General features: G+C 43.7%; 1 protein-coding gene across 3 annotated transcripts in view; it reads right to left on the bottom strand.

Moving 5' to 3' along the window:
• Positions 1-3778: 3778 nt before the first annotated feature.
• The window catches only part of DEF6 (DEF6 guanine nucleotide exchange factor), a 77609-nt gene continuing 67872 nt past the window's right edge, over positions 3779-13515 (bottom strand). For all 3 annotated transcript variants that reach the window (XM_070745333.1, XM_070745332.1, XM_070745331.1), the window contains exons 10-11: positions 5409-5499; positions 3779-4456 (exon numbers count right to left, since the gene is read on the bottom strand). In XM_070745333.1, the coding sequence (XP_070601434.1) occupies positions 4230-4456; positions 5409-5499 (318 nt within the window). In that variant the 3' untranslated portion in view covers positions 3779-4229. The remainder of the gene's footprint in view (positions 4457-5408; positions 5500-13515) is intronic.

Below are 13515 nucleotides of genomic sequence, written 5' to 3'. Positions count from 1 at the left end.
TGTATAGGTGTGGGAGGTACATTGTCTATTACCCAGGTTATATTGACCAGGGGAAGTATGAGCAGTCTACAGTAGACAGTAAATAACTTCAAACTCTTTTGTGACTCCCAAACTCTTTTACAGCATGCTGTAGTAGTAGCAACATGCCTAAGCCAAAAAAATTATTCAGACAATAACAAATGTTACACAATTTCCTGTTTTTAAATATAAAACATATATTTGTGTTTTCTAACTTCTGAAGTAGATTACATATGAAAATAAAGTCTCCAAATGCTTCCCAAACCAAAGAAAAATCCTGTCAAATGAAGAACTAACTTGCACTTCGTATCATCATTTTTCTGAATGCTACAACTTCTGTTCCCCCCAAATATTTTGCCTCATCAAAAAGGTAATCACTCCTGATTTTAGAATTTGATATGGTAATCTCTAATTAGGCTTCTATTCTAATAATTATTTTCTCCACCACTTTTGACTTAATTTACTTACTAAAATTTTGAATAACATTAACTTTCACGTAACACACTAACTGAAAAAGTGATTTATTGAATTAGCCCAACTGTTAAGAAACTATTCTCTGGATTCACACAACACATTAAGCATGAATTAGTCAATAACATTTTAGCCTAGACCAGTGTTTCCCAACCTTGGCAACTTGAAGATATTTGGACTTCAACTCCCGAATGCTGGCTGGGGAATTCTGGGAGTTGAAGTCCAAATATCTTCAAGTTGCCAAGGTTGGGAAACACTGGCCTAGACAACTGAAAAACTAACAGGCAAGCCAAACTTCAGGCACCAAAGCAAGATCACTAACCTTGCAAATTGAAAGATGCTATAGGAAAAAGGATGGGCTTCTGTCATACTCAGAGGTGGGTTTCTCCCAGTTTGCCCAAACAGGTAGCGATCTGCTAGGGATGTCACAGCGAGGACACAGAACCAGTTCTGTCGGTGCCAGTCCATGGGCACCATCTCTTCTTTTTAATTTTTTTTAAAATCATCCCCTGGGGGGGGGGGGTTCTGTGCATACGTAGAAGCTGAGTTTCTGGCACTTCCTTGCTGCCACTCCCCAGGCTCATGTAAACGAAGAAGCCCACTGGCGCTCTTGGAAGTTTCTCCCACAGTGTTTTCCAGACTGGGAGGACCAAAGCGGCAACTCCTTACTGTGTGCTTTCCCATGGCCACAACGGCTGCCCTACTGGAGCATCGCTGCCGCTGCTCTGCAACTTTCCTTCTGTATCGCTGCGGCTGGAGCTCCCATCAGGATTGAAGGCAGGCAAGCATGTTGGGGCTGCCCGGCCGTGGGAAACGAAGCTAGTAGCCCTCGCATTGATGGGACACACAGCTGCTGCACTTGGGCCAAGAGAAGGACAAACACAAAAAGAGAGACCTACACTGCTGCAAAATCTGATTCCCTGTTGTATGACATGCTAGCAGCCATTTCATCATCATCATAATCACCACCACCATCACAATAACTACCTGCAATGAGCAGGTTCATTTCTCAATGTATTTTATGCCAACCTAAAGTGCCAGGCTGTCCTTGAAGTTAATATCCTCAGGTGAACATTAGATCAGAAATAATATTTCCTATAATCAAGGGGGGGTTCCTCACAGTTCGGACCAGATCGCCCAAACCGATAGCAACCCGCTGGTAATGTCACGATGGTGTCAGTCAGTGCCAGTCCATGGGCCCTGCCATCTGTTTTTTGGAATTTTTTCCATTTTTTTTTTACTATTTGGAAGTTATTTCCTCTGCTGTTGCTTGAAAAAGGGCCCTCTCACCCACTCCTGGGTTTACACTTATCTTTATTCTTTTGCTGGAAGCACAGCTGATCAGCTCCTCAGCTGTGTTTTGGGCTGATTATAGCTACTGCGCATGCGCGGAAGCAGAATTGCACAAGGGTTCTGTTCGCTTCGCTCTCTCGCTCAAAACATTGCGATGCGAACCGGTGACGAAGGTAAGTGGAACCCACTCCTGCCTATAATTTATCATGAGAAAGATTTTCTCCCTAAAAATGGAAAGTATTCAATTACCTTTGTACAATTTAGGAAGAATTTACCATCTCACCTGTTGTAGATACTGTCTACATTTATAAGGTACAATACTTCCCTTTTCTTCATTTTCTTCTTATATGGATGGCTTTTTTTTCCCAACTGCCCAGTCTCATCCACAATTCTTGAATTTCTTGATGAACTATCAAAATCCTAACCTTTGTAAAATCAGCCTAAAACAGCTAGCTGCTGCCACCTAATGTGACAATTTCAGAATAGGATTACTTCTGCAGGAATTGGAAATACTGTAGTTTTTTAGAGTTGATAGGTGTATATCAAGTCATTATTACTCATAGGATATATAGTATTAGTTCTGATTCAAAGCATTTTATATTTTCATTAAGTTTCAAAACTTCGCTTCATAAGAGCAATAAGAGAACCATATAAAGGAGGCTATGCTATAAGCAACAGTGGCTTTATCATTTTAAAAAAGTGGGTACTCTCAAAATCTTTCTCCATCGTATAAGATTGTGTTTATTTTGTGTTTTACTTTCCAGATTGTTTTGATTTAGTTAAATATGAAAGATTTGAAAATTTAAAAACATGCCAGGGATTACACATAGTAGCAATGTGTGCAGCTCTTTATATAATAGGATTTGCCTTGCATTGCCTGCTGTCTTTCAAAATAATTCTTAGCTGGCTCAAGGTTTGTTTTTTTCAATACATTATTAGCCATGAAAATCTAAACAATGTTGAGGCACATATCAAGGAAAACAGTGGCCTCTCCTCTCCATGCTGGATAGTCATTTGTTAGGATATTTTAATTTGGAACTTCAACTGAAATGTTCAGCTAAAATTTTTGTATTGTATAGTGCAATACATCAGCAGTGTAATGAAACCAAACATCAAATGTCTATCTTTGTAACCTTTTCTATTACCCTGTTTCCCCGATAGTAAGACACCCCCGATTGTAAGACATATCGGGGGTTTCAGGGGGGGGGGCGGCTAATATAAGCCGTACCCCGAAAGTAAGACATATGTCTTACTTTCGGGGAAACACGGGGGTATTGCCGGGGGGGGAGCCCGATGACGTCGCTTCCAAGCTCCCCGCGCGCCCTTCGCCTCGCCGTGGCGCCACCGCCTCCTCCCCGGCTTGGCAAAGCGAAGGACGGCGCTGGTCTGAAGCGAGCCGAGCGGGCGGCGGCTTGCAGCGAAGGCGCTCGTCCCAGCAACCGAGTCCTGCCAAGGCTCGGCTGCAAGCGGCCAACGAGGCCGACCAACTCCGAGGCAAGCGGCCAGAGCTGCGCCCTCCTTCGCCCGCCTCCTTTCCGGCAGGCAGGTGGGGCTGCCCAACTGTGCAGAGCGGCTCCTCCCCTCCAGACACACGCTTCCCCAACACGCGTCTGTGGCTCCACGCGTGCACGCCGCTTGGAGCCCTGAGGTTGAACTTGGAAAAGGGCTCACGAGGCTCCTGTCCCGCGGCTGCCCTTCTGGACTCTGGGGAGATGCCTTCGGGAACGTGACCCTTTCAATTTTTTTCCAATGTAAGACATACCCCGAAAGTAAGACGTAGTGGGGCTTTTGGGGGTAAAAAGAAAGTAAGACACTGTCTTACTTTCGGGGAAACACGGTAAATGCTGATTTGTCTCATTGACATTAGGAACATAACATTTTCAAAAATTACATAAACTCTGGTTATTTCCTTTCAACTTATTAATAATACAAGGTTAGCTGGATGACACAAATAGTTACCGCAACTAATGACACGTCAAAAAAGAAAAAGACTCAATTTTTGTAACACATTTCAATTGTTCAGACAATATATTTTACAATTATTATTTTTTGGAGAGAATGGCAGAATTCTTGGCATATTACAGCAGTGGTTATTGTGACCACCAACTGTTAGAACTTTTAATATCATAGTAGGATACACCATTACCAGCACTCTTCTTCATCTGCTGAAACGAAATAGAGCATGGGGTGGGGAAACCATAATCCCATATTTCAATCATACTTCTGAAGTTTCTAACAGGAAGCAATATTTATATGTGTAGGTGTAGACTTTCAGGGATAACGCTAGCACACAAATTGAACTGCATGATACTTTGTGGCTTAACTGCAGAGATCATCACAATTCTTCCCTGTACAATCTTTACATATGTTCACTATTTATAGACTATAATCATCATTCAGCTGCCATGACACTCATATTCTGGTCCTTGGATTCCTATTAAGTGGGTTTATTTTTCTTCCGAAGCTAAACAAGGGGTTTCTGAGCCAGATTCCTCTTTTTCTGGCATCAGCTTCTGCTTCTCTGTCTCTCCGTTTACATTTTCTTTGCTTTCATTCTTCTCAAGGTCAGATATCTTTTTTTCCATATTTTGTTTCAATTTGACAGATGACTCTTTTCTGGACAGGATTGCAGGATTAAAGCCAGGGAATCCTCCACTTGTCATTGAACGCTTTTCTATAAAATGGAAAAGAAAAGCACATGGCAAATTCATTTTTATTTTAAGAAGTTATGGGGCAAATTACTAGGCATATGCCCATCAGTTTCCGGTCACAATTCAAAGTGTTGGTTATGACCTATAAAGCCCTTCATGGCACCGGACCAGATTATCTCAGGGACCGCCTTCTGCTGCACGAATCCCAGCGACCAGTTAGGTCCTACAGAGTGGTTCTTCTCCGGGTCCCGTCAACTAAACAATGCCGCTTGGCGGGACCCAGGGGAAGAGCCTTCTCTGTGGCAGCCCCGACCCTCTGGAACCAACTCCCCCCAGAGATTAGAATTGCCCCCACCCTCCTTGCCTTTCGTAAACTACTTAAACCCACCTCTGCCGTCAGGCATGGGGGAACTGAGACACTCTTTCCCCCTAGGCCTTTACATTTTTATGCATGGTATGTCTGAATGTATGTTTGGTTTTTACTTTAATGGGCTTTTAATTGTTTTTACTATTGGATTATTGTGTATACTGTTCTATTATTGTTGTTAGCCGCCCCGAGTCTCCGGAGAGGGGCGGCATACAAATCCAATAAATCAAATCAAATCACTGTTACTGCAAGTACACAGAATGCATATGTTTTAGAAATTATAAACTGCCTCTCTTGAAGTAGAACTTAGCAATGGTAGGAAATAATAGCAAAGAACATACAAACAAATGGAATATTCCAGATTGCTGGACTTCAACCTGGACATCTGTTCTCTTGTAGAAGAAAACAAATAATCTTTAAAACAATTGTGGTCATAAATTCTGGAGGAAGATCAAACGCAAACACAATGTCTATTCAAAAAGCACAAGATTATTCCTTGGCAGCCAGATAATCGTAAATTTGTGTGTGCTTAACTTGCAAGCCTGAAACAAGGCTTATGGTTACAATTGTATAATTTGCTACATAGCTGAATATTTCCGCAGTCATACCTCCAGGAGCAATGGGGTGCATCAGTCGGTTCATCTGAATGTTCCAGTGCTTTACATTGGTGCTGGCTTGCTGGAGCTTTTGTTGGGCTATCTGCAATAGGAGAGAGGGGAAAAAGAGATTCGGGTGCTATCTCTACTTAAAATATTTGTAATTTCTAAGCAACAAGAGTGGTAAACACTTAGTGAATTATAAACTGTGAATCAACTGAATGCAGCCATCATACATACTGAAAAAAGTTGATATTATATTGAGAAACAAAAATACAATTAATCAGAAAACAATACCCATATCAAGGAACTTACCAAGGAGAAAACTACTCTGTGTGTGTGTGTGTGTGTGCGTAAACAAAAACATCAAGGATTCCATAGTACAACCCTGAACTATATACCATATTTTTCACATTATAAGATGCTCCGAACGCAAGGAAAAAATCTGTCTCTGCCTCTCAGCAATTTGCTTTCTTGCAGCAAACAGCTTGGTCAGCTTCAGCACATCATGTGCAGCTGACTGGGGGTAGGATCGGTCTCCTGGAATACAGCTGATCAGCTGTTCCAGGCTGCAGAGATTGCCACTGCCCATCTCTGCCTCCATGTGCCCTATTTCAGCCTCCTTACGCCGACATTTTTGGTCCGTTCAGCAGTGATAGGCAATGGTGGTGATCCTGGTGGCTGCCTGGAATGGGCCAAAATTGGGGTGTGCAGAGGCCAAAAATGGAGGAAGTGGAGGCCAAAAACAGGGTATGTGGAGACGGCAATAGACGGCAGCAGCAATGGGTATTGGCGGCGGCAACGGGTGACAGCAATCCCCACAGCCTGGAACTGCTGATTGGTGGTATTTTGAGAGGCCAATACAACTGCCAATCAGCTGCTCATGCTAAATCAGGCTGTGCTGAAGGTGACCAAGCTGTTTGCTGTTTGCTGCAAGGATTCAAATTGCTGGGAGGCAGAGGCCAAAAGGTGGGAAGCAATGGGTAGTCGGGGCTTCGGTAACTTTCGCTCTATAAGACACACAGACATTTCCACCCACTTTTGGAGGTTGGGGGGGAATGTGTCTTATAGAACGAAAAATACATCATATCCTCTTCTACAGAAAATGCAAATGGCCTAGAATGTTACATGAAGACAATTAATCAATTAAGAGCACTTTCTGTAATCACTTCTGGCTAGAAGAAAAAGAACCGAAACAATTCAAACTGTAGGAATTTCTTGAGGCAACAGTGCCAGCATTAAATCAAAAAAGGCTCTCTCCTTGAAATATCATCACAAACTCTGGGATACAATTCTCAGGTTCTTTTCAGACAAAGTTTTATAAAGAATTGTGTTACAGAATTTCACAAGGGGAAAATAGTTATCAGTTAATCTCTTATGTTATTTTACTATTTCTTCTCTAGCTTTTTTAAAATATGGAATATCTATTAAGAAGGGAAACAGAAAAAGAGCAGGATTCAGTTTTGCAATTCGAAGATATAAAATTCCCCATTAAGGAGAAGGATTGTCCTGAGCGAAGTGGTCGTGACAACTTCTTTAAAGAGCTCTGTTTCTTTCTTGCATTTTTTAAAACCTTTGAAATATTTTCCTTCCAAAAATATTTAAGTAGATATGTACAGAATGATCCACACAGAGAACAGCTAGTTTTGAATGGTCCATGACCGGACACATTTAATCCAGGCACAACTCTGAAATGCAAACTTTGGGAGAAGCATTTCAGAGGGGGCAGGGGGAGAGTGGGAAAAATCCAAGGACACTGATTGCTAGGATGAAATTTTTAAAAGGAGATAGTTGGGAAGATTAGGGAAAGGGCAGGGCAGACCATTGGAGCCAAGGACTGTTTACTTACTGCAAAATGTTTGATGTCTCTTGAATCACCAGACTCTGAAAGGGCTTACAAACAACATGCAATAGGTAACAATACAGTAAACAACAAATCAACACGATCAATATATCAATGCCCAATCAACAACCACAGTATTATAAATTCATGATGTCTTTAACATCGAACAGGATTCATCCCAAACTCAGGTACCTTCAGTTGCCAAATGCATTTTTAAAAATTGTGATTTTAAAGCTTTTTAGAATGTTAGAAGCGAGGACATGTTTCTTAAGCTTCTAATGGCGAATATTCCATAGGTTAGAAGTATCTGCAGAGAAAGCTCTCCTTTGTCCTCTTTGGTCAAACTTCATGAGAAATGGGATACTCACCAAGCATCCTCTACACCAGGGGTCTCCAACCTTGGTGATTTTAAGCCTGGTAAAGGTGACTGGGGAATTCTGGGACTTAAATTACTCCAGGATTAAAGTTGCCAAGGTTGGAGACCACTGATCTACACCAGAGATGGTTCCTACCGGTTCTAACTGGTTCTTTAGAACCGTTAGCAACCCAGTGATGACATCACAGAGCCGGTCTGTTTGTTTGTTTGTTTGTTTGTTTGTTTATTTATTTTGTCCAATACACAATGAGGGTTTCAGTGGGTATATATCTATATACACATAGTAAAATATATGATGAAGGTTATAGAGGAGATACTCATAGTAAAATATATCTAAGAAATAATAGAAAAGAAGATAAAGTAATAGAACATATCAATGAAAGAATAGAAGAAGAGATATAGGAATAGAAGAAAGGAATAGGAGATATAGGAGAGCAATAGGACAGGGGACGGAAGGCACTCTAGTGCACTTGTACTCGCCCCTTACTGACCTCTTAGGAATCTGGATAGGTCAACCGTAGATAATCTAAGGGTAAAGTGTTGGGGGTTTGGGGATGACACTATGGAGTCTGGTTATGAGTTCCACGCTTCGACAACTTGGTTACTGAAGTCATATTTTTTACAGTCAAGTTTGGAGCGGTTAATATTAAGTTTAAATCTGTTGTGTGCTCTTGTGTTACTGTGGTTGAAGCTGAAGTAGTCGCCGACAGGCAGGACAAAGTGGATACTGCCATCCTAGATTTTGTTTCTGCGCATGCGCAGAAGCTATTTTTTTATTGCTGCAGGGAGGCCCTGTGCAAAATGTGCACGCAAGGCGTGACCCTGAGTAAACTGGCAGCAAATGGATCCAGAAACCACCCCGGCTCTACACCAATGTTTTTCAGCCTCAGCAACTTGAAGCTGTGTGGATTTCAGCTTCCAGAATTCCTCAGCTAACATGTTGGCTGGGCAATTCTGGCAGTTGAAGTCCATACATTTTCAAGCTGCCAAGGTTGCAAAACACTACTCTACAGACATAATTTGGGCAAGCAAATTCTATTTAGAGCAAGCAATTTTGAAACTGAAATGTTAAAGCTGATCACCAGCCCCTTAAAATGTAAAAAAAATCAAAAACAGGGATATTAAAAGTAGGGTTGTGTTGAGCTCTGGTGAGCTGTTTTGTATTCACATAGTAAATAAATCAAATAGATGAGATCAGATGATATACCGTAAGTAACTAGCTGTAGATAGCCAAGGAACCAGCCTTGAAGAAGCTAATCAGAAATCATTATGTAAATAAACAGAATGGAAGCATTCTTTAAGTTCTGGGAAAGCTGATAGCATTAAGAAGAGACTCCTCCCCGATTCACTGAAGAGGGAAGCATGCAACAATGCAACAGATTTACAAGATTCTTTTGTAATAACCTGTTTCAATAAAATATAGTTCTGATCATGTGCAGTGTGTTTCCTGATCCGGGTCTCTCTTGAAAGGCTAACACTAGATCAGTTTTCCCATTTTGGAGCATCCTTATGAAAAATCTGATCTATCTCAATTTGCAGCCATAATTTTATAAGTATGCTTAGATACAGTTCTTTAATTCTACTCAGCAAATAGTATTGAAAATGCAAAGAAATATGAAACAATTCTTGAATGGAATGATGCATTTTTTTCGGTGCACACAATTACACAGTTTCGTGCACCAATTAGAATTAAAATGACTTTTAAATAATTATTTTCAATAATTATTTAAATAATTATTTTCAATTTTAATTAAATAATTATTTTCAATTTTAATTAAATAATTATTTTCAATTTTAATTAAATAATTATTTTCAATTTTAAATAACTATTTTCAATTTTAATTAAATAATTATTTTCAATTTTAATTAAATAATTATTTTCAATTTTAATTAAATAATTATTTTCAATTTTAATTAAATAATTATTTTCAATTTTAAAAATTAAATGGGCAAATCTTTATAAGAGAATGACTTTAAAAAAAAATTAATTTCCTGAGAACTTGGCATGTTGTTATATTAGTTTTTAAAACAACATAATTAACAGGTTAGTGCATGCCATCTAGTGGTATAATATTGTTAACTCACAATGAGATTTTTTTCTGGAACATTTGTTTTTGACTTCCCAGTTTAGCCCTTGCCCCTCCCAAAAAACCCTGTATTTAGTTAAGCAAATGATTAAAACTATCTGTAGTAATAGTACTCCGTACTTGAAAGTACCAAAGAAGTAATGAATTCCAGCCATGAAGTATGGCTGACCAACTACTCCACTTATTTATTTATTTATTATTTATTACTTAGATTTGTATGCCGCCCCTCTCCGAAGACTCGGGGCGGCTCACAACATGTAAAAAACAAATCATAAGCAATCAGACAGATTTAAAATATTTAAATATTTAAAAAACCCCATATGCTAACAGTCACACACACAGACATACCATGCATAAATTAAACGTGCCCGGGGGAGATGTTTTAGTTCCCCCATGCCTGGCGGCAAAGGTGGGTTTTAAGGAGTTTACGGAAGGCAGGAAGAGTAGGGGCAGTTCTAATCTCCGGGGGGAGTTGGTTCCAGAGGGCCGGGGCCGCCACAGAGAAGGCTCTTCCCCTGGGGCCCGCCAACCGACATTGTTTAGTTGACGGGACCCGGAGAAGGCCCACTCTGTGGGACCTAATCGGTCGCTGGGATTCGTGCGGCAGGAGGCGGTCTCGGAGATATTCTGGTCCGATGCCATGAAGGGCTTTAAAGGTCATAACCAACACTTTGAATTGTGACCGGAAATTGATCGGCAACCAATGCAGACTGCGGAGTGATGGTGAAACATGGGCATACCTAGGTAGGCCCATGACTGCTCTCGCAGCTGCATTTTGCACGATCTGAAGTTTCCGAACACTTTTCAAAGGTAGCCCCATGTAGAGAGCATTACAGTAGTCGAATCTCGAGGTGATGAGGGCATGAGTGACTGTGAGCAATGAGTCCCGGTCCAGATAGGGCCGCAACTGGTGCACCAGGCGAACCTGGGCAAACGCCCCCCTCGCCACAGCTGAAAGATGTTGTTCTAATGTGAGCTGTGGATCGAGGAGGACGCCCAAGTTGCGGACCCTCTCTGAGGGGGTCAATAATTCCCCCCCCAGGGTGATGGACGGACAGATGGGATTGTCCTTGGGAGGCAGAACCCACAGCCACTCCGTCTTATCCGGGTTGAGCTTGAGTCTGTTGACACCCATCCAGGCCCCAACAGCCTCCAGGCACCGGCACATCACTTCCACCGCTTCGTTGACTGGGCATGGGGTGGAGATGTAAAGCTGGGTATCATCCGCATATTGATGATACCTCACCCCATGTCCTTGGATGATCTCGCCCAGCGGTTTCATGTAGATGTTGAATAGCAGGGGGGAGAGGACCGACCCCTGAGGCACCCCACAAGGGAGAAACCTAGGAGTCGACCTCTGGCCCCCCACTACCACCGACTGCGACCGGCCAGAGAGGTAGGAGGAGAACCACTGAAGGACAGTGCCTCCCACTCCCAACCCCTCCAGCCGGTGCAGAAGGATACCATGGTCGATGGTATCGAAAGCCGCTGAGAGGTCAAGGAGCACCAGGACAGAGGATAAACCCCTGTCCCGGGCCCGCCAGAGATCATCCATCAACGCGACCAAAGCGGTTTCCGTGCTGTAACCGGCCCTGAAACCCGACTGCTGGGGACCTAGATAATCGGCTTCTTCCAAGGACCGCTGGAGCTGGAGTGCCACCACCTTCTCGACAACCTTCCCCATAAAGGGAAGGTTGGAGACTGGACGATAGTTGTTAAGTACGGCTGGGTCCAGAGAGGGCTTCTTGAGGAGGGGGCGCACAAGCGCTTCTTTATAGAGTGATGGAAAAACTCCCCTCCCCAAGGAAGCGTTGGTAATCTCCTGGGCCCAGCTCCGTGTCACCTCCCTGCTGGCCGAAACCAACCAGGAGGGACACGGATCCAGTAAACAGGTGGCGGAACTCACAGCTCCGATGACCTTGTCCACTTCCTCAGGTGTCACCAGATCAAACTCTTCCCAGACAGGTGGACAAGTACGTGCCCCAGTCACCTCGACTGACTCGTTGTCAGTCGACTCTGTTACACAATTGGAGTCGAGATCGGCCCGGATCCGAGCAACTTTATCAGCGAAAAACGTGTTAAAATCCTCGGCACTACTCTGTAAGGGCTCCCCAACTCCCCCCTGGTTGAGAAGGGAGCGGGTCACCCGAAACAGAGCGGCCGGGCGGGATTCCGCTGATGCAATCAAGGCGGCATGGTACGCGCATCTTGCCGCCTTGAGCGCCACTTTGTAAGTCTTAATAAAAGCTCTTACAAGTGTTCGATCGGATTCAGACCTACTCTTCCTCCATCGCTTCTCTAGACGTCTCTTTTGGCGTTTCAACTCCCGGAGCTCCTCGTTGAACCATGGGGCTCTACGGGGTCTAGCGCCATGGAGAGGTCGCAAAGGCGCAATCCGGTCAAGAGCCCCCGCTGCAGCCCTGTTCCAGGCCTCCGCGAGAGACTCCGCCGAACTGTGGACGAGTGCCTCTGGAATAACCCCAAGCGCCGTCTGAAAGCCCTCTGGGTCCATCAGGCGCCTGGGGCGGAACATCTTCATTGGTTCCGCCTCCCTGCGGGGGAGGATTGGAGCCAGGAAGTCAAGCCGTAGTAGAAAATGGTCTGACCATGACAAAGGCAACACTTCTAAGCCCCTTAGTCTCAGACCATTACTCAATTGCTCGGAGAGGAATACCATGTCAGGTGCGTGCCCTCCCTCGTGAGTCGGACCCTGAACTACTTGAGTCAGGTCCACGGCTGTCATGGTGGCCATGAACTCCTGTGCCAACCCAGAGGTTTCGCCGAGTGACGGCAGATTGAAGTCCCCCAAGACAATAAGTCTGGGGAACTCTACCGCCAACCCGGCTACCTCCTCGAGTAGCACAGGCAGGGCTTTTGACACGCAGCTGGGAGGCAGGTACGTGAGAAATAAGCCCACCTGAACTCCTAAGTCCAACTTCATCAAGAGAGACTCGCAACCCGCTATTTCCGGAGCAATGAGTCTACGCAGGCAAAGGCTCTCCCTGGCTACAATAGCCACTCCTCCCCCCCTCACCTGGGGTCGCGGTTGATGCCATATCTGAAACCCGGCTGGGCAAATTTCAGAGAGAGGAACACCTCCCTCCGGGCCCAGCCAGGTTTCAGTAATACATGCCAGGTCGGCCTCCTCATCCAGGATCAAATCCCGGATGAGGAGAGCTTTATTAACCACCGACCTGGCATTCAACAGCAGCAACCTGAGCCCAGGGCCAGAGTTACACTCATCACCAGTACCCAAGATTGGGCTCACAGAGCCAGAACAGGGGACCGTTATTAAGCAACGGTCCCTCGTTCCCCTGGAACGGCTAACTCTGTGGCCCCCGCCATATCTGCCTCTCCCCAGCAACACAGGGATATTCCGACCCCCTGCCACCCCAGAGATCGGTGCCCCTCCCTCTCCTGTCTCCCGGGCGTCAGGTGGGCCAGACATATCATTCACACTACTATCGATACACTCATCCATACCATATCCCCCCCCGCCCCCGCCCTCGCCCATCCAATCGTACCAGTCATTCGATTCGTAACCACAAGCAAATTTATCCCAATCATCCATTACTTAGAACCCTAATAACGTTAAAAATCAATTAAATTAGCAGAAAAATAGCAGCATTTAGTAGATTTGTAAACATAGATTCTAATAGTTTCACTAAATTCAATGAATCATATCAACCTTACTGAATTAATTTAAACCTTTACAACAATACTGTTTTAAATTACATATTTTTCAATATATGAATCAATTTGAATCATGCCGACTGCCAAACTAAATCAATGCGGCAAGTATTTACAAAGTTT

This window comes from Erythrolamprus reginae, chromosome 3 (assembly GCF_031021105.1).
Source record: "Erythrolamprus reginae isolate rEryReg1 chromosome 3, rEryReg1.hap1, whole genome shotgun sequence".
NCBI lineage: Eukaryota > Metazoa > Chordata > Lepidosauria > Squamata > Dipsadidae > Erythrolamprus > Erythrolamprus reginae.
Note: the sequence above shows the minus strand (reverse complement) of the source record. Positions and strands in the feature narration are given on the sequence as shown.